The following is a 24,389-nucleotide window of genomic DNA, read 5'->3' as shown; positions in this document are numbered from 1 at the left end:
ATGCTTAAGGTTGAAAATGGTCCTCACCCTCTCTGAAAGAGGTCGACATTGTAGAACTTGTAGAGTTCCACGGAGAACTCGAAGGTGGCCTGCAGGTCGCTCATGGTGGGGAGTGGAGGGCGCGGGCGCGGGCGGCGCGGCGCGCCATATCGCCCGCTAGCACCGCATCCGGGCCCGCTCGGGCGTCACCACATGCACTGACACACCTGACACAGCACTTACGGGCGCGGCCCGGCCTCACGCGAAAATAACGAGCGCGAGCCGGCTACGACGGCCGAGCGGCACTCAGTGCCAGAGCCAGGAATTCATTTTTAATAGTGGGAAGGACGCATGCGCGGAGCGTGCAGACCGCGCCGCCGCGCCGGGGCTGCAGTGCCGCTCGGGCCCGACCCGCAGGTGCCGCGCTAATCCATCTAGGACTCACCGCTTACGGGCTCGAGCCGCCCTTTCGTAAAGGTTGCTTTACCGCCATTTTATGAATAGCCTTTATTGCGAGCTTAGCTTTAGGCCGCAAAAGCCCGACTCTCGGATTTGGTCGCGGATATTTTCAGATGTTTCCACGTGTGGCGATATTTTTAGATCAACACTTTCGCGCCCACGATCAAATTGAATGTTACACCAGCAAAGTCGTTTAGTAAACCTTAGAAATGTTAGTAAATTTGGGTATACGTAAATTTACGTATTTTATTTTTGGTCACAGCCATGACTCATGAAAGTCATGAAGCAAAACTGTAACAAACAATCCAAACGTTCATTGGCAAACACTTACGAATGCTATACCGTCTGAAAGTACAGTCGAGAAAATCTGTTGTTTAGCAGTTTGCAGTTCAATCATATATCGTCACTACTTTTAAAAAAACTTGTATCTTCGTCTGTCAATGAAAATAAAATTGTAGTAAGTATGTATGGAATGCATATAGACTTACTGCGTTTTAACTTTGAGGAACAGCGTGAGATACGAGGTTTTTTAAAAGTAGTGACGATATATCGTATTGCGTATACTTACGCTAGGAGACGTCCAATGTAAAGTGAACCGTGAACAACTAAATATTGAATTTCCTAATAAAGCAATATTGGAAATAGATTGATTGAGGGTCCTAAATCGTACGGCCCTTTATAAGTATTAAGCATTTAAGTACACAAATACAAAACGATTTCGACTTTATACCAAAAAAATAGCCGACGGGCTACTAACTAGGTAATAAGCAGACATTAAACGTCGATACGACTCTACATTATCCCAAAGTTTTCTTGAGAAGATGAGGAAGGTCTGGCGGCTCTGGGATTTTAGTCCAAAAGTACGCATTCGTTTTGTATTTGTGTGAATACTAAGGCGTGCATGTTAGGGGCTCAGTATAGTATATAAAAGTTGCGAAGCTCACTATACTTGTATTAATTGCCTATCGAAGCAATATCCTGCCAACAAAGGGTAAACAGTCGTCACCCCACGATTTGCGTAATCCCCAATAAGGCCGGCTACAAATACACCTATCGCCCACTTCTCTAATAATAGGAACATAATAGGAACAATACGATTAAACATGCTTGTTGAAGCGAACTGGGGTACATGTTTTACAATATAATACAGTACAAATACTCTTTATTGTACACCTCAATACAGGAAACAACATAGTAAGTATAAACAACAACTTAGAAGAGGTAAAACAAGAGGCGGTCTTATCGCTAACAAGCGATCTCTTCCAGACAACCTAGGTTTACCTATTTAGGTTTATGTACCTAATGATTAATGAAATTTCATTATATTCATCTATTTTTATTTAGGGTTAAGAATTTAAGATTGTCACCATTCGTTTTTCTTCCGTGATAAGGAGTAGGTATCGTAGAAGTTCATGGGATTTGGGTTCAATTGCCACTGACATTGCCTTGACAAAATTTCGTTTTCTTTCAATCCCTTAATGAAACTTGGGTATTTTTTGGGAACACGGGCATAAGATGTATCATCATCATCATTCGCTTATCCTTATCACAGTCATCAAGGGTCGGCGCAGCGAATCTTTTTCTTCCATACATCTCTAGTCGTCGTTTCATATCATCTCTCACACAGTTCGTTCACCTTTTCCTCGGTTTTCCTCTCCCGTTCCTTACTTCCTTCAACATTTATACCTAATACCTTTCACATCACCAGACAATCGGCAATGCGGCATCGCTTCACGGTTAGTATTCCAAAAATACGCACTATGCGTTTCGCTTCAACATTTATTTTGCGAACCGCCAAGGAGTGGAATGCTCTGCCTGAGTCTGTGTTTCCACATGAGTACAATCCAGGTCTCTTTAAAGCAAGAGTAAATAGGTATCTCATAGGTAAGCGTGCTCCACCGTAGACCGCATCATCACTTACCATCAGGTGTGATCGTGGTCAAACGTCTACCTATTCATACTAAAAAAAAAGAAAACATCACATGACTTTCACCCCTTCGTATCACATGTCCATGTATGTACCTACCTATTTATTTTACGACAAAAAACGTAAGTATTTACTTATGTAATTTTCTGACGATTTTTATATTTTAGTTTCCATTTGCCTGCCGCTATTTGGTCAAGGTATACCTCTACTAGATAGGTACTAAATACTTAGCGCAAACCGTACCTAAAAGGGTAATGAAACTTCAATGCCCCAAAGTTGGGTGAAAGGTCAGAGGTCATGCTCGAATAGGTCGATACAGAGCGTCAGTCAGCAGAATACCTTGAGTTTTCGTTGCATACTAACGAAGTCAGGTAGGTACTATTACTTATTCTGTGGCCAGTGTTGCGTAGAGAGCATTGGCATATATTACTTCGCTTCGTAAGGACATGCTATACAAGTATTCGAATGGTGCCGAAAGAGACGTAAAAATCGGAGAAATCCCTTTGGCGCCAAACGAGCTTTAGTCGTGTCGCAACTTACACAGTATGAGATGTCTAGTCCATATAAATGTATATCGATGGTAAAGTGTATACCGTGACCTTATTTTATTAAACACTAACATTTTTTTATTATTATTTATTGATTAATTTATTAACACAAAATGTACCTACATTTATCACAAAACATATGTCCCACAAAACGGTTTTTACAGTTTGACTGTGGGACATAACATAATACCTACTAACTATGTCCTTGTTAACTGACTTTCTATACAGTTTGTTCTTTCTCGATTAATTTTTTAACAGATAGGTAAGTACCTACTTTTAAACGTGAAAGTTTAAGGTAAATTATAATAATTTCTATAGTTTTATGTCATGTTTAATTTAGAATAACTTTTTTTCAATATCCTTTTTCAGATGCAGCTGCAAAAACGAAAAAGAATACGAGTATTAAAATGGTTTTCCAAACTACCAATGTTCTACAAAGCCTCGCTCATTCCAACTGCTTACCAAGAGCTTAGGGCCTATTGGGACTTTCGTAAATTGCGGTTATTTTTTTCTCTTATTACACCTCTGGTACATGATCAAGATTTTTTATATCAAGGACTGAAAGGGTAAACACTAGGTAAGTAGATAACTACCGTTGTTGGTGGCCGAGTATCATTTGCGAAACGAACGTCCACAGACTTCGATGTTTGAGTCACCTACACACCTATATTACCTATACATAGAATGGGAGCCGGTTGGGCTGTCAAGAGAGCGTTTTTGGGACTACCAACTGATTACCGTCGAATGGATCGACACGAATTTCGCTGGGAAGACAGTCTGTGTGGCGGCGGATCTGTTTCGGCTTCATGTTTGTAACTGGCAGGAGTTGCGCAGAATCGGGACAGGTGGCACGCTCGCCTTTCGGATGCCAATATTGGATCTTCAGAGTCAAAACAGTTCCATACAGGTCTTGAGTTCATATTAGGTTGGTCAGAGTTCTCGACTCTGCAACGATTGCAATACACGGCTGCTTGCCAGTAGTTCGCGGCCGTACAAAGTAACTGTGACAATGGCGCGCGACGACAATGCTGCTACGGCAGCTTACTATTCTATAAGTTTACCAGGCATTCGTCTCTGTTGTCCAGGGGACTCTAGATACTGATAATAAGGTAAGGTTAGCTTATAATTATGCCTACAGTCCTTTTGTAAAGACAATTATAGGTTAGTAGTTAATAGTAATTTAGCTTTCATATGGTATATATACGGTGCTCAGAAATCGTGAATAATCGTATATAAAATCTTATATGTGTTATATAGAGTACAAAAATATGACGTGGAAAATATTGCATAAAAGATCGAACCAGTCAGATACCAGGGTGGCTAGCCGAATGGCACAATCCCTCACGAAACGCTCACGAAACGAAGCGCTAGTAGATATCTATCTCTATCGCGCTTGCGTATTGGCACGACAGAGCCAGCGGCGTATCGCTTTCGTTTGGCGTCGGAGAAATGCCATTCGGCTACGGGGCCTGAAACTAACCTAGTTCGTTTGTTCCTTTCTATCACACTAATACATCGGAAAGGGACAAACGAACTTTATCGGCTTGATAACTTTAGTGAACGTTTATGAATAAGGGGATTAGTACCTACTGTATCTACTGATCTTAGAGAGCGAGAGAGTACTCAATTACAATAAATAAAATATGAATATTGGGGGATGCGTTACACATATAAATACTTAAGTAATTGTACCTTAAAATTATTTGCGACAATAAATGACTTTTTTTTTTATACAGATGTAGTGCGACTGCGAAAGACTTAAATACACTGTAATATTGTCTTCGGTTACCGCGATAGTTACTCTTGAAATAAAACTATGGAAACGGATTAAATCGCATATAATGAATTTATACGTCGGGATGAATGAATGAATTTATTCATCCCGACGTTTCGAACACTTTACAGCATTCTTGGTCAACGAGTGACTGAGGAAAAATTACAATGTGCAAAAGCTACCCACATACAAGAAATATTAACGAACCATGACCATAAATAATATAGATTTTTAAGGCAGGTCCACACACTATTAATAAAGATAGTTATACAATATTCAAAAAAATTACCATTAAGTACTATGTTAAAAAACAATTAATCAATTAATCTACACAAAATTGACAAAAACAAACTGCAAATGTCCAACACCATACAACATAAATGCCTCACAGTCTTCGTCGTGCTTGTTCCATTATCAGATGTACTACTGGATCCCAAGCCGGTGGTAAAGTAAAGCCATCTTCTCAATTAAAGTTTAGATATTTCTTGATCTCAATGGCCTCGCGCAACATTCTGGGTATATACCGCTTCTCCTTAGCAAGAACCAGAGGTTTGTCAAACTTTATAGCATGATTGACTTTATCCATGACATGTCCAGAGACTGCAGACCTTTGCCGACGGTGCTTGACGTCCGCTATGTGTTCCTTCACCCCGGATGAATTGTAAATTCATTATACGCGATTTAATCCGTTTTCATAGTTTTATTTCAAATACACTGTGTTTAGAATTACACTATAGGCTTCTTTTGTGGTAATGAGGTGAGTCGAATGCTCGGTATTCGATGGAATATGCCCTACACTCAGCATATTGCTGCGGCAAAAGAACAAAATGTTCCGTGGAACGTGATTTATGCCACCTAGATACTTAAGTACGTACGTACTAAAAGCATGGTACGTGAACACAATCATGTAACAGTCGATCCTACCGACTGCGCCATGTAATGTTCTGTAATTAATAGTTATTTGTTTTACTAGGGGCCAAAGTTGTTGATTAACCGCACGTGTCAATATTGATACCCGAGTAAGTGAAAGATTCTAATTTTTAATATATACAGTGAAATATTCCAATAGGTTGAACTTTTACGCAAGCACGAAAATATCTTCTGCAGTTTCATAGGTTCTATTTTATAGAAGTGGAGATAAATTTTTATTTCGCGTTTTGGGTGTTGGTCCCAGTAAAAGTTTCGTTCACCTGCATTTACGGGTTACAGTAAATGGTTTTCGTTAGTTTACATACTGTATAATATTGGTTCTAGAAGTGGAATCTTGAGCGTTGCGAAGGTTTCAAGGCGCGAAGGTTAAACAAACTTTGCCACCGAGTAAAACACAAAAAAAATCACCATACCAACATAAACAAAATACTGAGTATAAAACAATTAATTAAATCCATCAATTTATTAAGTATTTATGATTCAAAATTAATTATTTAAATATAAATTCTACCAACCAGTTTTAGACATCAAGTTAATATTTGTATGAATTTACCTGCACTCTTGTGGACAAAATGCAATTTCGCTATCTGTATTCTAAGAACAAAGAAAGCCTTTACCAGTTGGTGTGGCGAAAAAATATTAGTATTGCATTGAGTCTATTATATTATTTAGAAATAGGTACTTTTACAAGTTTACACATGTTACATTGAACAGTCATCATTCGCTTGCCCTTATCCCATTCATTTCGCTTCCATACCTGAGCATTTCTTTTTTTTTATAACAAATTAAATTATCCTCATAGAAAATAATTTAATTAGTATTTTTAGTAGACACACTACTATTTTTAACTATAAACTGAAATAAATGTCATATACAAAGAAAAAATGACCAAGGCCTCCAAGTGTCCAAAACTTCTTTTTCTATTTCTTTTTTTTTTGCCACTTTTATAAAGTGTGACATTTTTGAAAATAAATATGCTATTTCTACTCAGAATTACTAGCCTTTTCAATCCTAGTAGTTAAAAAAATTGTCCCATACGACTTTTTCTTATTTTGTTACCATTTTCCGTACATTTTGTATGGGGTAACAGAAGAGTCGTAACAAAAATGTATGGAAATTCTGGGACACTTTTTGTCTCCCAGTGAGATTTAAAGTACTCGTGATTCTGAGTACAATTGACCTAAAATTCCCTAAAACAATAAAAAAAAAATTATTGGCAAAGAAAAAAGAAATGCTCATGCTCACCTCCATATCATCCGTCATCTCATCATTCACTTGCTTTCGCACATTTTTTACATTGAACAGTATGGCCAAATAATATACAGACTCAGACGAAGGATACTATAGACTTGACGCAAGCGTACACCCGTAAGGGACAGATATAGAATAATGGAGCGAATTTAAGAATCACTTTAAAAATGGCTGACAGTTTACCATAAACAACCTACGTAATTTGGGCGGATAATAAGCTTGACAAGTCACGTCCTTATTGTTTGCCACAAACTCGTTTGTGGCAACGGCGGAAAAGTGAAACTATGACAAAGACAAAAAATAACATTTTGCTCTCTGTCACTCTTATTATAATTTGTATGTGACCATCTCGTTCGGTAGTGGTATTATTATTTGGCTGTCTAGTCTATAGTATCCTTTGTTTAAGTATACAGAAATAACCTTCTGTCATAAATATCATAATCGTATAATCCAACACATATTACGCACCCCACATATACACCCTGTTTTTATTGAATTCCGTTAACTTTAAGGGAAGGTTCTTTAGATATAATACAATTAATTTCTCTAAGGAACTAGCGTCTGAACTCTTACATTTATCGAGTTATTAAAAAATAAAGATAATTACTGAACACGTGTGTGACAGCCTTTACCAATTACTAGTGTTATTTGTTTTGACATGTGCCGTCAATCACTTGACACTAACTTAAATTTTATTCTTAAGGGTCTCTCACACTAATAAATTCATTCATTATGTATGAAAATGATGAATTTTTTTTTTGCGAATTTAACTAAAACTGTTATATAGGGTGGTTCCTGATAATGAACCTAGCTACGCGTCGAATTTAACGGAAAACAAAAAAAAAAACACGGTGTATATGTGTGCTTAAATAATTATATAGGTATATTCTGTAACGCGTAACGCGCTCGATTCCCTAGGTCCTGAGATGACGTCATGACGCCTACCTTTGGCATAACACTATAGGATGCCCTATTTTTAGACATGGTATATTTATTTGTGAGTAAATTTTAGGTAAGAGTTCTTTTTCTGGATTTCTATTTTGAATGAATACCTAGCGAGAGGTCTAAAATTAGAAGCTTTGATTTCATGAGTACTTCTACCTGACTACTTCTGTTATTATACAGAGTGGGGCCTGTAACAAAGGCGAAGAATTGAACTCTAGGTGTGACAGAACAAGCATTTGATTCGTGGTCTTGTTCTTGTTTTTTTTTTCTTAAATAATACTTACATTGTCAAGGCAACTGGAGACTTCTTTGCTCGACCCTTGGAAAGCATTCATCCAACGTTATTTCACTGGATATTTTAAGTAATTCACTGTGGTACTTGTCCGCATGTCTTATCATATTATCTCACATAAAATTCACTATTATTTGATGCAAAACAGGTTGGGAAAGTTTATTTACCAACAAGCTACGTTCACATGGACGGAATACTGACACTGACAGTTGACAACTGAGTGGCGTTCCAATATTGCATCTTGGTTTCAAATACAGGTCAGGAAAGTTGACAATGATTAATTTTGAACATAATTCCTGGGAAATATATTTAGAATGCAATATTTGATGTAACTTTTAGAAAGAAATTTGATATTTTACCACGGATTTGATATACAAAACTGGATTAAAACCTTTGATAAAGTAATATTTGTATATTTATATTTACCATAATATAAAATGTTTCCTTACGTACTAGAAATCAATAAAAGATATCTCCACCTTGCTCTAGAACACGTGCAATCATGCAGGTGTTACTGTTGAGAAGCAAAAACGTACATGCTGAGATGTCTTGGACATTAATGCCTAAGGCGTACGACTTAGTAAACAAAACAGTTACGACCTTTTTCTTATAAGTGTAATTTAGCGGCTATCCATTGTTATTTGTCGCCAGTAGCTCTTTTGTCACTCTTTTGTAGCCCTTTTGTAGCCCTTTTGTAGCTCTTTTGTCGCTCTTTTGTAGCCCTTTTGTCGCTCTTTTGTCGCTCTTTTGTAGCCCTTTTGTAGCCCTTTTGTCGCTCTTTTGTAGCCCTTTTGTAGCCCTTTTGTAGCTCTTTTGTCGCTCTTTTGTAGCCCTTTTGTCGCTCTTTTGTCGCTCTTTTGTAGCCCTTTTGTAGCCCTTTTGTCGCTCTTTTGTAGCTCTTTTGTCGCTCTTTTGTAGCCAGTCGCTCTTTTGTAGCCCTTTTGTCGCTCTTTTGTAGCCCTTTTGTAGCCCTTTTGTCGCTCTTTTGTAGCTCTTTTGTCGCTCATTTTTATCTATAAAAGGGCCGGGGCGAACCGTCGTAGGGCATTCTTCAAATATCAACGAGACTAACAGTGTCCCTGGCTATCGTGTATTATACTGGTGAGTGAAGTTATTCTGCTATTGTTTCTCTGTTTGTACTTACTTGGAAATTATTCTAAGTGATTGTAAACTTTGAAATTGTGTCTCTGTTTGGTTGTGCGAAGACAATATCTTTGTACAGTTGAACTTAGGCTTGTAGTGGAATTACTTTACTGTCAGTTGGGGGTTATTTTAGTGTTCTATTTATAGTGTAGTGTTACATTTTAATTAAGTGTAGAGTTATTTGTAGTTTAACGTGTATAGTGAAGTTTCTACGCTGTGATTTCCTAAGTGTCATTAAGCAATACAAAGACTGGGTCGATGTATGGCTGAGATTTGGGAAAGCATCTGTGTTTGATTTTATAGGAAGTGATTCTTGTAAAGTTAAGCCCAGATCATAGTAATTAAAGGAAATTTCACTTGTCGGTTTATTTAAGAGTTGTGTTAGTAAAATTGAATTTAGTTTTCTGTGGGGATATTTTGCTATTTTACTAAGCCAGGTCATTGCTTGGGCAGACAGTTTGCCCGACTAAGCGCTTCTTACCTAACGGTGCCAAAAAGGAGCGATTAGGAGTCTTTTGTTCCAAGTCTGAGGAGGCTTGGCGTCTTTTTTATACTTACAAAAGGCGAACATTCCTCCCTGGTCTCAAGGTCCAGCTGCTAGATGGAAGTGAGGACTTTCGCGATTGAAGGAAGACATTAGGAGTAATCCTTGCTCACTGAAGTCAGCAGTAATTGAGGCTAGGTCTTGTATTATATATATTTATTTACTCGGTGCTCTGGGTCACGATGGTGCTGGTTGCTGGGGATTTCGGTTGTGATTGATCCATACCTAAACGACAAAGTTTTGATCGCAGCTGGGTCTCCTCAAGTGACTGGTGTTGGTGTGTCCTAGAATACTGGATATATACACAGATAGGGCGGTCTACTCTCTGCTACCTAGTCTGCGGACGCAGAGGGGGATCAGAACACAAGCCTATAGGTTGCCTATCTCAGCTTCGCTGGCTGAACTGTACAGTTCTAGTAGGGATACACTTGTGCATATTCTGAACTCAAGATCTATGGTAAGTGATGATCTGTGGTTCAGATATGCTAGAGTAGGGAAATAGATAGGATTAGGGTAACGTCACACACTATTTCTATGAAATTAGGGTTGTTTTACGATTGGTCTTGAAGTATAATTGATAGGCGTGTATTTCTATGGATTAAATGGACTTTAAATGTGGTGTTTACTATCTTAAAATATGTGGTAAACTGGTAATTCATAAAATCTCTTAATACTTAATTTATCTGAGTGTAATTAATAATTGTGGTAGCAATTTCTGATCTCTCGGTGTAGCTGCGGAACGCTAAGTGTTGCTAACTGTTTATTCAAGGTAAATTCTATCTAATTGGCTAGGGAAACAAACTGTCTTTGGAATAAAAGGATTTGTTTGTTATAGGGCCCAGTGGCATGCGAGCGCCGTCCACTGATGGAAAGTCAAAAGCTAAAAAAAAAAGTTAGTAGACTTACTTAGTTCTCATAAAAGTTAGCGACTACTCGGTGTTTCGTTGAAACATTAGAAAGATCGAGAAGTTATGGTCTATTAGCAGTATTGGGGATAAGGGGGGTTTAGCTAGGGAAAAAGAAACAAAACAAAAAGGGGTTAGTTCGTAGATAGATAGCCCTTCAGGCTTATTTGCTTAGGATCCTGATAAAGTGGTTTGATCAGGTCAGGGGTCCCATACCGTATCGCAAGCCCTTGCCCAAGCCGGGACCACTAATAAGGCGTAGCGGATGATTACAAAAATATTTTAAATATTCATATCACAAGTGCTGCAATAAACTAGTTCAAAACCAAAATATTTACATTACATCATTATTCTTATTATAACTTCCTATTTCTGTAATGTTTTAAATTATATTATGCTCTAACAACAGGTTATTTATATTTATAAATTAAAAAATAACTAGAGTTCAAAATATAGTCGTTACTCATTAAAGGATCTGGGTTATCGCGGATCACATCGAAGGGTTCTACATACTCGCACTAGACGATGATGAAGGCCAAATTTACGGGGTATAATTAAAGGGAGGTTAACCATACTGATGGTTAGTCAAGTAAGTAAGTAAATAAGTAAGGTGAGCGGAAGTTTAGTTACATAGGCTATTCTCCTTATACTGATCAACATTTGTTCGGCGACTTTTAAAAATAACTTGTATTTTGATTTTTATCACCCTTGAAAGTTTTTTCTAAGAGTTTTGTCATAGATGTCATATATACCATAGATCAAGCAAATGTATCTACTTAGCGTGTCAAATGAACTCAGTGAAATCCACTGAGTTGTCCGTCTTTGATCGCAGCTTGCAGCTTTCGAGCGTAAATTTTTGTAAGTTTGTAGTGTAGTGTGACAACCCTGATGATATATAACTCATCTCATACAGAGTGACAACCCTATGCTCATGCAGCTGTGTGTTATGGATCATAGAGTTTTACGATGTAATTATAAGTAATCATAAAGTTTATGGTATAATTAAAGTAATGATTATGGGTCATAAAATATACAATAAAATGTAATGTCAAAACAGATGGGAATGACTATTGACCGTGACCAGGATAGTATATAAGCACGATTTTTATTGAATAAAAAAAGAGTATTGACTTGACTTTTGAGTTATCATTACACCCGAAGCACCCCACACTTCATGGCGATCCTGCCAGTCGGGCTGCTCGAGCACTAACCATCTGCTCGAGGCAGCCCACCCCGCCCGCGCACTCCGAACTACAACCGCGCCAGCTCAGCCTCCACGGCGCACGCTCTGAGACAGTATCACCCAGCTACCACGTCGCCCCAGCCTACCATGCGTAAGCCGAGCGCCGCTAAGTCACCAAGCCACGCTAAGCCTCGCCGCAGCTAGTATACCAGCAGCACCGACAACAAGGCGGCCGACGACAAGTGATTATGCGTGCCGAGCCAGTCCACCGCAGCATCGTCGACCCACGTCCCGCAGCGCAGCACCGCGCACCGTACCCGCTCCAGCCATGGACCACACGGTATAATATAATCTGTATTATTACGTCACCAGCGTACAATTTACACTAACAATGTTTCTTTTTTTTTTTCTCCTTATTAAGTTTTCTATATACTTTTTTAATAAGTTTTTATATTTAAATAAAAGTTTAATTTTGAACTGCAAAAAAAAAAACTATATTAATATATTATTATAATCTTAGTTAAGACCCTTTGAGTTATTTCAATTTAATGTCATGAAAAAATCGTTTCTTGGCATAACAATGTTCAGATTTTTTTTTCTAAGTTCAAATTGATTTAATATAATGCCATCCAGATTAAATTACCTAAGGTAATGGCGCCTATTAACGTGGTACTTAGGCAGATTTCAAAAGATACCAAAAAATTAAGGGTATCAAAGCTCATTAACGACCACAAATATTTTTTTTATGGAAGAGTATTTATTGAACTATTAGTTTTGAAGAGTTTTAGGATCATTTTAGTTTATTATATGTCATAAAATGATTATTGAAGCCAACATACCTAAATTTTCTATTACCGTGGTAATGAACAGGTTGCAGTTCTATTAACGCGAATTGAGATTTCATTACCGAGGGTATGAATGACAGTGTTTTTCTGCCATCGGTAAATAGAAACCCATCTCAAAATTCGGAGCTTAATACCGACGGTTGAATATACAAATTATGACAAATACATATACCTATACTATCCTCCTTTATGAATACCCACAGAAGACTCAGTTTCACCTAAGAAATCTGTACTTACGGTACACTAAATGTCATATTTTGATACAAGACTAATATGTCGCTCGGTAATAGATACTTCTATAGGAACCCATTACCGACCCAAACAAATATTGCATGGATCGGTAATAGATTCTTATATATTCTATTACCGAGGGTTATCTGATCGTACCATCGGTAATAGGCATAAATTGGAGTATTATAAAATCTAATTCCGACCCATAAAAACAAAGTCATACAGATGTATTTTCATTACAAATCAAAATAAAATATTGCAACCTTATATTAAAACCAAGTTTACATAACTGGTAAGTAAGCATCATACTTTATGTCAATGTTTAAAAAAATTGACAAATTAACGGTTTTCATAGAAACTACGAAATCAGTCATGAAGTTTTTGCTAAAAATTAAGGTTTTGTTGAATAATTTTCATACCGCGTAAATAGTTCTTTGATAGCGTGAATAGATCAAGATTGAAACAACTGTAAGACATTATATAACTGATCACATATACTTAAAATAAAGCAAAAAGAACTAATATCACTACTTTAACTATTACCGTGGTATACCACAGTAATAGAATCTACTCACGAAATGGCGCCTTTCACCGCTGTCTTTTAATTTCCACTTTAAACACATTTCCAGGCTAAACAATACGTAAAAAGTACTCAGAAGTCATGTAGAAAACTATAAACAATAATTTGAAATGCATAACTTTCACCTGTTTGCCATAATTATTACGTAAACTACTAAATGAGATTGGAGTTCACTTATGTTTAGCGTCACACGTCAGTATGATACAACCTCTTCTCGCGGCCCCGTGTTAAAAACTGTCAAATAGCGAGCGTCTTCTTTCATTCACACTCTCTATCGCCTATATGTGCGTTAGTCAACTAAACAGGCTTCCTTTGTGTGAGTAACTTTTTTTAAGAAATTGGTCGGTTTGCCTATAAAATGCGTATTTGCAAATGCGGCGGTAATGGACGTCGATTTCGATACCCGCGTTGATAGCCGCCGTTACCTTACTTAGTGTTTTGTAAACTAAGACAGACAGGATTTCCAAGAACGCTTAGCCTGATCCACTTTAAGTTTCTGAAATCTTCTTGTATATGGATGTTTTTGAATTAGGTATTTGTTTATGAAAGGAAAAAATGAAGGTAATTGATTAAAAATAGGTATGTCTATCGCACCATCGGTAGCCCGAGAGGCTTTGGGCGATACATAGGCAGGGTACGCCAGGATACAAGCAGGTACGATATCCTTGACGGCTGACCATGATTCGATCGAGAATCAATCGTGGAGACCTATGGACACACACAAATAGTATTGTGTGATGCGTTTAAAAGCAATGCCTGAATGTATGAAATATACTAGAGTATATTGTAATCGCCAGTGTGAGCGATAATTTTTTTTTTCTTGTATCCTGAGCAAATAAATATGTATTGAGCTGAGTAATAGCCATAAATGAAAATGCGCTGTGTACCCTTACCGTTTGTGATGCATTTAGTCTGCACCAAGGACGATTATAAAGGACCAGCAGAGTCCATACTAAATACCGTACCCCGTTGGCAGCCGTAAATCTATGTCACTAGATGTCACTAAGAGTGTCATTTGAATAAAAATGTCGTTTTTTTTTTAAATACGTACGCGGTAGTTCAACGGCATTACAAGTGATACAGTGAAAAGTATATAGATGACGCTAGGGGCCCGTGTCATGTTTCAGTCCCTGTTTACAACGCAAACCATCGTTCTTATTTTGAATTATGACAATCATGCAAAAGAGTACCATACTGTCAAATTTTCTATCTCTTTCATTTTGAGCGTGACGTCAATGATTAGTAATATTACTTTCAATATATTTAAAATTTAGATTTTAATGAGGCCATTTCGAACGGTGTTTATGATAGATATCATGTTGACAATCAATCTCCTGACCGTCTCGCTCATACCAATCTTATCCTATATTTGAACGAGTGCGACCGAAACAGTTGAGTATTATTGAAGATTTTTGAATGTCTAAAATCTTATTGGTACTTAGTTGTCGAAAACCCGCTTTTTCCATAAAGTGTTGGCGCGACGTCAAGTGGGTGATAGGCGTACGAGCAAGTACGCGTTGGATGGTCGACTATAAGCCATAAGTACGCATACCTGCTCGTATCGTACGTTTATCACCCACTTCAGACTGCGTTTCGATCGGCGTTTAGCGTCAATGATTATCAGCTCGGCTTCATGGCTTTACGAACCTTAGCTCGGACCATCGAATATGAAACTTATAAACTTCTTTATACACAAGGGTATAAAGAAGTTTATAACCAGGTGCTCCATGACACCATTGCACCAATCTGTCGCCAGCACCGCTACACTTCAACGGCCAAGTCACACAACATCCATACTAATATTATAAATGGGAAAGTGTGTGTGTCTGTTTGTTTGTCCATCTTTCACGGCAAAACGGAGCGACGTATTGACGTGATTTTTTAAGTGGAGATAGTTGACTGGATGGAAAGTGACATAGGCTACTTTTTGTCTCTTTTTATATCCCCCACTTCCTTAGAATGGAGGATGGAAGTTTGTGGAGAGATTTTCGAATTTAACGCGAGCGAAGCCGCGGGCAAAGGCTAGTTAACTATAATAATAAAGAAATCGCAGTAAGGAACTTTATGTAGATTTCATTACTTTTTAGAGATAAACAAGCAGCTCCATCGAGACGGCTATTTTTTACAGAATGTTTTTGGTGGGATATACATAGGCATAGGTATATAACACTAACAAGGTATCTATTGTCTTAGTCCGTTTTCACATTATCCGATCCGATATCGGATGTCGGAAGGATTTAAATGGAAAAAATCCAAGATAGCGCCTGTAATGTATGGGGTATCAGTCCTAAATCCGATATCGGATCGGATAATGTGAAAACGCATTTAGTCTCATTAATTATTACTTATATCAGAGTTTCACTAATTATTTCCTTTTATTCATTTATTATCTCAGTTTAGGTTTATACGAGTACCAAACGAGTATAGTATACGAGTAGAAAATATATTACCAAAACAATACAAACTATCATTAATTTATTATAAAAACGTAATCCAAAGTGCCACACCTGGCGGCCTAACTATCGGCGTTGTGTCCAAGACGAAGCCTGACCGACGAAGCTAGCAAGTCTCTCTACATGTTAGCTGAAATACTGTCAAACCATTCACTGTGATTACTCAGATTATTATAAGCAAAATGATCTTCGAATGAACTTTCTGGACAATTGAGATGCATGGGCGCAGTCGAAATCAGCTCGCCCCTTCAGCCGTGTCCCGTTGAAAATCGGAAAGATTCTTTTCCTTAGCACATTAAATTTAATGTTTACAAATTGGATTCGCCTTCTGTCACCTAAACTGGTAATTTTATGTATGAGGTCATTGGTCATACAATTATTAATTTATACAGTTATTAATTCTGTATCTCTACTCGCATTGCTGCTGCGATTCTAAAATATTTAATATCCATATATTATGAATATTCAATAAATCATACAATGACATTTGTGATGTGACATGGATGTCAGATGTCACTGGATGTCACAATGATTGCGTTTTGTTGAACGTATTTGAGCTCAACATATAGGTTTATTATCACTAAGTATATTATATTAATGAACAACGAAACGGATGTGACATTTTCCTAGTCCACCAACGTCATCTAGTCATTTTATTTGGCAATAGTTAGACAACATGCGAACAAACTTAGCCAGCGAAGCGATCACAACTACGTCGAGGCCGACCAAAAAATATAATTTGTAAAAATTATGTTTTGAGCCAATATTTTGATATTAAAATAAAGTTTTTTGATAGTTATTCATAGTATAATATAAAAACAAGTAAACATATGTGTGAAAATATGTTTTTTTCCACTCCCGGGTTACGAAGCAACGCCATCTAGTTTTAAAGCAAAAACTAAGCTTTTTTCAGGGGTACGCTTTTTTGTATGGGCTATATCAGTCTAGTATTAAATGGTCCTTGGTCTGCACACAAAAATACGGTTAAAATTGTTTTTATCCCTTTCAAATAAATACAGAAGTCAATATGACAGGCAAAGACAACAGATCTAATGGAAGATTGTAAAGTGTTTATGAATAATGTCATTAGTAAAATTGAAACATATTATGATCGGATGACACCATCCAAGTAAGGAATTGCTAAAAAAAAAGACAATCTCACCCAAGAATCTTATATACATACTGGATGTTGCACGCCGAACATTACTTTGAAGCCAGAAAATTTGACCTTGAATTACGTCACGCCGGTCTTGCATCTCTTTCTTTAGGGTGTCCATGATTAAGCATACATTAGGGATATCCCGCGGAATTTGACGTATTACATCTCTCGACACAGGCTTAAAACCTTTGAACCTCCGTTTTGACAATATTCTCAGCTTGATATGATATTGATATGTGTTAAAATGTCAAATATTAATATTAGCGCCATCTATCTGAGCGTACCTACCCCAAAGGTGTATCGCCATCTAGCTCACCGTACCTTTTTCTGTATGGTTTTGAGGTACGTTTTTTCTTAGACTTTATCTGTCTATACGGAGTTACATAAGTATTTGTCTTTTACTAACTGACACCTGTGTTTATTAAAGCATGCAATGGAATATATATTTTAGTGTTTTGGTCACTTTAAACCATCACAATAATATTTTGGTAGTAACTACTGGGAAAACTAATCCCAGTAGCTATCAACCCCCGGTGTGGTAATTAACAATGTGGGGAAATCCCAGTAGTTAGGACAGGTAAAATTTCTAAATTTCTTTCTGTGTCATAATCTTCAGGCTTAAAGTGCAAATCTGCAAATTGTCGAACGCTCTGAAACATTTCCTTTTATCGGTACAATCGACAGCCAACAGCCAATGCTGCCTCCTTCCTTCATCTTTTGGAACACTGAAAAGTTTAATATTATTCATGTTAATTGTAAAGACATAAATTATATAAAGTTGGTATTATTATACTGTGATATGAACTATGAACATAGAAACCGTACCAAGTTGATAGATTTAGCTCCATTCAATAAGAGTAAATACCATGCAAGAAAAAAGATTGGTCACCCTAGTCGTAAAACCACACATAGCATTATTTTTCTTTAAAGGTCATATTTATCGTTCTAAACCTATTCGTGGGAATTTTGATATAATTTGAGACAATGAAAACAATATAATGATAAGAAGTAACCAAGATTACAAGCAAAATAGAAGAAAATTTATTGCCAGTGAGGTTTATGAACATTTTGGTAAAATAAGTACTTACTTGTGAAATTTTACGTCGGATTTCGGTTTCCATTTACTTCCACAATGGTTCACTATGCAATATATAGCTCAGAACTTAAGTAAATCGTCGAAAAACGTTTATTTTGCAAAATAAATCTCTGAATCGGTGAATGAATTTTGACAATTCTGACATATCGGGCATATTTTTTTATTATTAGTGTTCCCATAGTACGCAGGAGGTAAATACCGGAGAAATAAGGTTTTTGATTGAGTTTTTTTTTGTATAATACAAAGAAAAGTAAGTCAATTTGATTGAAGAATGTTTTATACGTTTTTTTATTAACTTATCTGGCAATACATCACAGTGTTGGAATGAGATAGAACATAGGAGTAAAGGTGAATGAACCTGGCTTCAACTCATTGGTCGGCACGCACTATCCAGAGATATATATAAAATTCTTGTATTAAAAATGCCTCGTTACGTGATATTTAATTGATACAACACAAAAAAAAAACCGGCCAAGTGCGAGTCGGACTCGCCCACCGAGGGTTCCGTACAAACTTTCTTTCAAACTACCTAGTAAAAATAATCTCATATATTCATATAACTCTAACGACTTGACTAGAAGACAAAAGTATAGGCACTAATGAGTATTATAGTATATAGCGCCATCTCCCGGTCAATTTGCTAACTAATTTGCGCGACCTGGTTTTTCAGGGATAATTCTTTATAATGTTAACCGATTTAAACAGTTTTTACTTTATTGGACAGAAGATGGTTTACGTAACATCTCGTATTAATTTTAAGTACGATATATATCCGCAAGGGTGGGTAAATTGAAAGTAAAAATCTGAAAAGTTTTTTGTGAATTAAAAAAAAAGTATTCAAAACACGATTATATTTTTCCTGTAATATATAGCATAAAACCAATGTTTACTAAAATTTTCATAATTTTTCGTTGGTAAACTTCGGAGATAAGGGGGGGGAACGGTATTTTTTTTTACATTTTCCTTCAAAATTCTTTTTTTTTCCACAACAAAAAAATTATAAAAAATAGTTTATTTACGTTCAATTTGAGATCTTTCCAACGATACCCCACTTGACCTATTAACTTGAAATTTACAGTTTGCCCCCCTTTCATTTTGGCCATTTTCTACAATTAAAATTAATATATTAAAAAAAATTATACCTTCTATTTGTAGAGGTTTACAATGTTCACAACTATTCCAAATTTCAAGTTGATAGCATTAGTAGTTCTCGAGATATTTAGGAATGTGACAGACGGACAGACAGACGGACAGAGTCGCACCGTAAGAGTTGTACCTTTTTGGTACGGAACCCTAATTATGAACATTCAAGGGCCTGAGACATATTTAAAATCACAGGCAAGTAACAACTTCAGTACAAAATCTGACACGCTCGGCCGCCATACAAATAGATGAACTTGTTTCTTCGGTTTAGGTCATTTTCGTCTTGTTCCCTGTTCGTATATTAAGTCGTTTCCTAGTTCGTCGGTTTCCCCGTTCGACTTTTCCCCGTTCGTCTATTCCCCTTTCGCCTATTACCCCGTTAGTCCTTGTCCCCTTTCGTCTGCTCATCCCGGTTTCCCTGTTCGCCTGTTCCCCTTTCGTCTGCTCATCCCGGTTTCCCTGTTCGTCAGTTCCCCTTTCGTCTATTTTTTTTTAATACTACGTCGGTGGCAAACAAGCATACGGCCCGCCTGATGTAAAGCGGTCACCGTAACCTATGGACGCCTGCAACTCAAACAGTGTCACATGCGCGTTGCCACCCCATTAGAAACTTGTACATTTCCATTTGCTGTGATAAGTACACAGCAAAAAGGAGTGTACAAGTTCTAAGGAGGGTTCGGGTTGCCGACGACTCAAAGGACAATAGACGGAACAAGTTAGTTCCGTAAGTCCTCCCGTCATCAGCACACCGCACCCTCGTTGAGCTCTGGCAGCCTTACTCACTATTTGGCTGCGGTCTTCTGTAAGGCGGAGGTACTTCCCAGTTGGGCTCTGCTCTAGATTCGAGCGAGACGAACTATTGAAGTATTTCCCTTAGTTTATAAAAAAATCCTCCTGTAAGTATGTGTGTCTACGTTAATCGTTACACATAATTCGTGTATTATTGAAATCGGACCACGGGTCTCGGAGTAATCAGGTAACATACATAAAATGGGGTGGGGTGGGGTGAGGCATTGGCCGTTAGTCTGGACATCGCGAAAGCGTTTGATCGCGTTTGGCACAAAGCACTTCTTTCGAAGTTACCATCCTACGGGCTTCCCGAGAGATTATGTGTTTGGGTGGATAGCTTCCTGGCAGACAGAAGCATAAAGGTCTTAGTTGACGGTAAATGATCTGACTCCATGCCTGTGAATGCTGGTGTTCCCCAAGGTTGTGTGCCACCTACGCTATTCTTCTTGCATATCAATGACATGCTGCAAACCAGCGGCATTCATTGTTATGCGGATGATAGTACGGTTGATGCTACTTACACCGGCCGCACCAATATCTCTCGGGAAAACGTCATCGAGAGCCGGAACAAACATGTGTCTGAAATTGAGACCTCCTTGAAAGAAGTCTTTGAATGGGGTCGACTTAACTTAGTCCGATTTAACCCCACCAAGACACATATTTGCGCGTTTACCGCAAAAAAGTTAGAGTTTGGCGCATCACCCTTTTTTGAGAGCACTCCCCTCACTGCCACAGCCAGTATAGGAATTCTTGGCGTTGACATTTCGAGTTCAGTCCAGTTTCGCGGTCATTTAGAAGGTAAGGCCAACCTGGCCTCAAAAAAGCTGGGTGTGCTCAATAGATCGAGACAGTATTTCACTCCGGCCCACCGCCTTCAGCTCTTTAAGGCGCAGGAGTACTGTTCTCATCTATGGGCAGGGGCACCTCAGTACCAGCTTCTCCCTCTGGACCGCATCCAACGACGAGCGACTCGAATTGTCAACTGCCAGCATATCTCCGATCGGCTTGACCCCTTGGCGCTGCGTAGAGATGTGGCCTCGCTCTGCATTTTCTATCGCATGTATAACGGGGAGTGCTCCGAGGAATTGTTCGGATTAATCCCTACCGCTTCTTTCTGCCATCGCCCTACGCGACAACATTTCCATCGCCATCATTTAGATGGCTGGCAGTCCTCAACTGTGAGTTTCTCCAGAAACTACCTGCCCCGCACAGCTAAACTGTGGAATGAATTGTCGCCTGCGGTATTTCCGGACCGATGCGACCTTCAAATCTTCAAGAAAAGAGCGTACACCCATCTTAAAGGCCGGCAACGCACCTCCAACACCTCTGGTGTTTCGACCGTTACCGATTTTCACATACTTTGATTTATCATAGTAGGTGTTCAAAGTGACCACCGTTACAATATTCAGCAAGTTCACTTCATCTTTACAACAGTGTACAAAAATAGCTATAACACCGTTGAAGACCTAAAAGTAGCCATAGAGTCAACTTTAACGCAGATTCACCACATGAAGATACAAAATGCAATAGTAAGATCGTTACCTAGACGTGTTGAATATTGTATTGAAAAAGACGGTGGTCACTTTGAACACCTACTATGATAAATTAAAGTATGTGAAAAAAATGCATTTTATTCATTTTAGACATTATGTTTCTTAGAGATATTTACTGCTTAAGACCTACACAAACGATATCTGAATAGAAATAGTGTAAGTTTATTTTTTCAAAACAACCGGGTTCGATTCCCCAGCTGGGTACACTTTTTTTTTTTAATTGTATGAATGCAGTTTTTCTTTTTATCAAAATCGGTGACATGGTTCCTAAGAACAAATCTTCGTATGTCTTATAGTTTCAGACTTTCCCATACTGACCGATTTGAATGGGCCACCCTGTATACTTTATGATTAACTTAATGTCCCCCGTCACGATAACTCTTGACCAAAAAAATAATATATACATACAGTCAACCATACAGTAAACAGTAGGTCCGACATAAGTTCGGTACAAAGTTGGTGTAGGTACCGCCTGAACAATTCCGGTGCCCATGGAACCTGCGGGTGATGGATCGGGAGTCCCATCACTCGCCTAAACGAGGTTCCGAGCTGGAAGGCCCTCCCGTGTTCCGAGGTCCTTCAGCGGAGTAAGCTGCCTAAGCAGCCTTGGAGAAGGGCCCGCAAGGGCAACGCTGACGGGGTATCGGAGGCCTACAACCGAGTGCCCGAAACCCCGTCCAAACAGCGAGCGGCGGAACGCCCCAGGGGGTTTAGTCCGTGCGAGTCGGACATACCCACTGGCTCCTCCCGGGCCAGTGGGATCCATAGTGGATTCCCCTTGGGTCATAAAAAAAAGGTACCAACTTACACAGGACAGGATCATAATTTAATTTAATAAATTTAATAATTGTATTTGTTTGGTTATGGGAGGAGGTCACCCAAACTGCCCAAGACCGGAGTAAATGGAGAAATATGATTGAGTGACGTCACGGACGGTAACACGCACTGTCTCGCTCGCGGTACTTACTCTTATTAAATTAGTTATTGTGAGCTTTACCTGCTTCCGCAGTGATCGGTGTGTGTATTTGTGTACCCTTACGCTGTGTGAGTGTGCGCAGCCAGCGCGCGCATGTGATAGTGCAATAAAACTGATAACGACTGTTTGTATCACTAAGTGACTTTTTGTATGTGGTGGGTAGGTGTAGGTACTTATAACATAAGCATAAACAGTTCCATAATATATATATATTTCTCTTATAAAATCTGACGCTTAGAAATAAAACCTACAAACTTTTAGAACACCACTGATATAAAGTAGGTATAATCACGTATATAAATTTTATTGACACCGGACTGATATTCGCGCCATCTAGTGGCACCTGTTAGAACTTTTTAGAACACTTGCGATCGAGATCTATAGCGAGCGAAATGGTCGTGTGTGCCGCGTCTTGTGGTAAACCAGTGGCGCCAACTGGTGTGGCGAGATGCAGTTGTGGCTTATCTTACCACAAGAGCTGTGTAGGCATGGGGCTGAATGCGCGCGTTCCAAGTACGTGGTTGTGCCCGACGTGCAAAGCGGCGGCGCCTCGGCGGGACAACTCCGACAATACGCCGGTGAAGCCAAGTGGAGCCGGCGAGGAGGATGTGCCGCTGGATCAGCCGCTAGATGTCGCTGTACAGCTGAGCTTGCTGCGTGCTGACTTCGGCTCTGTGCGCGACGAAGTTGCAGGCCTACGCGTAGAGGTGGCGCGCTTCAATGATCTCCTTGGCAGTGTCACCGGCCGTCTAGATGTCTTGGAGGAGAAGGTTAGGCGGTTGGAGGAGCGACCGGTGGAGCCTGTTGTCGTAGAGGTAGGCGACAGCTCGCCATCCGCGGCTACGGTGGAGCTGCGGCAGACAGTGGAGCGCCTTCAGCTTGAGCTGAACGACCGCGACCAGGACGCTTTGCTGTCCGACCTCGACATAGGCCACGTCCCGGAAATAAAGGGAGAAAGCGTTGTCCACACAGTCACCGTCCTTGCGGCCAAGTTAGGTGTGACCTTGGAGCAACGGGACGTCGTATTCGCCGAACGAGTGGGTGCGGCGGACCGACGGGCCGGGGAGGGGGCCGAAGGCGAGGCCGGGGGCCGGCCGCGTCGCGTCGTCGTGAGGCTGGCGCGGCGGCAGCTGCGCGACGAACTGCTGCAAGCCGCCCGGGTGCGGCGCAACTTCACCTTCACCGACGACAGCCTGCCGGGGCCTCCGCGTCGTGTCTTCGTCAACGAGCGCCTCACACGCACCAACCGGCTATTATTTCATAAAGTGCGCGAGTTGTGTAGGCAGCACCAGTGGAGGTTCTCGTGGACGAAGAGGGGCCGCATTTATGCCCGGCAAGGAGAGGGAAAGCCGGCTTGCCCCATTCGCTCTGAAACGGACATAGAGCGTGTTTTTGGTACCAGCTCCGTCTGAGGTCTGGGTGGTTATTAATTTCAGTAGCTTTAGTTTTAGTCTAACTTGTTTCGCCTCTCTACTTTGGCACGGCAATTCTTTCTGTCATATCTTATATATATTTGTTATTCCTCATTTTATTATTATATTGAGCTCTTTCAGCTTAATGTCAATTATCTCTACTGTCAGGTGGTTTGATATTTATAGCCATAACAGGCAAAAATAAAACACTTAAAATTGGTTTGTATAATGCGGGTTCTCTTGGCACAAATCACGATAATTTTATAGCGGCT

At 39.2% G+C, this 24,389-nt stretch overlaps 2 protein-coding genes across 2 annotated transcripts in view; one reads left to right on the top strand and one right to left on the bottom strand.

Annotated features, from left to right (window-relative positions):
• The window catches only part of LOC125231650, a 48,524-nt gene extending 48,251 nt beyond the window's left edge, over positions 1-273 (bottom strand). Inside the window, 1 exon segment of the mRNA XM_048137144.1 lies at positions 28-273. Coding sequence (XP_047993101.1) covers positions 28-104 — 77 coding nt within the window. The 5' untranslated portion in view covers positions 105-273.
• A 22,920-nt stretch (positions 274-23,193) lies between these two features.
• Positions 23,194-24,117, top strand: LOC125231979. The gene has a single exon (XM_048137586.1). It carries the CDS (start codon positions 23,194-23,196, stop codon positions 24,115-24,117), a length of 924 nt encoding a protein of 307 aa, XP_047993543.1.
• The last annotated feature ends 272 nt before the right edge of the window (positions 24,118-24,389 follow it).

The sequence above is a fragment of the Leguminivora glycinivorella genome, chromosome 12, assembly GCF_023078275.1.
Source record: "Leguminivora glycinivorella isolate SPB_JAAS2020 chromosome 12, LegGlyc_1.1, whole genome shotgun sequence".
Lineage (NCBI taxonomy): Eukaryota > Metazoa > Arthropoda > Insecta > Lepidoptera > Tortricidae > Leguminivora > Leguminivora glycinivorella.
The sequence above is the reverse complement of the archived record's forward strand: the minus strand, read 5'-3'. Positions and strand labels throughout refer to the sequence as shown.

Excerpts from the sequence above, each read along its gene's own strand:
- LOC125231979 (XM_048137586.1), top strand. The coding sequence starts at position 23,194 with ATGGGGCTGAATGCGCGCGTTCCAAGTACGTGGTTGTGCCCGACGTGC.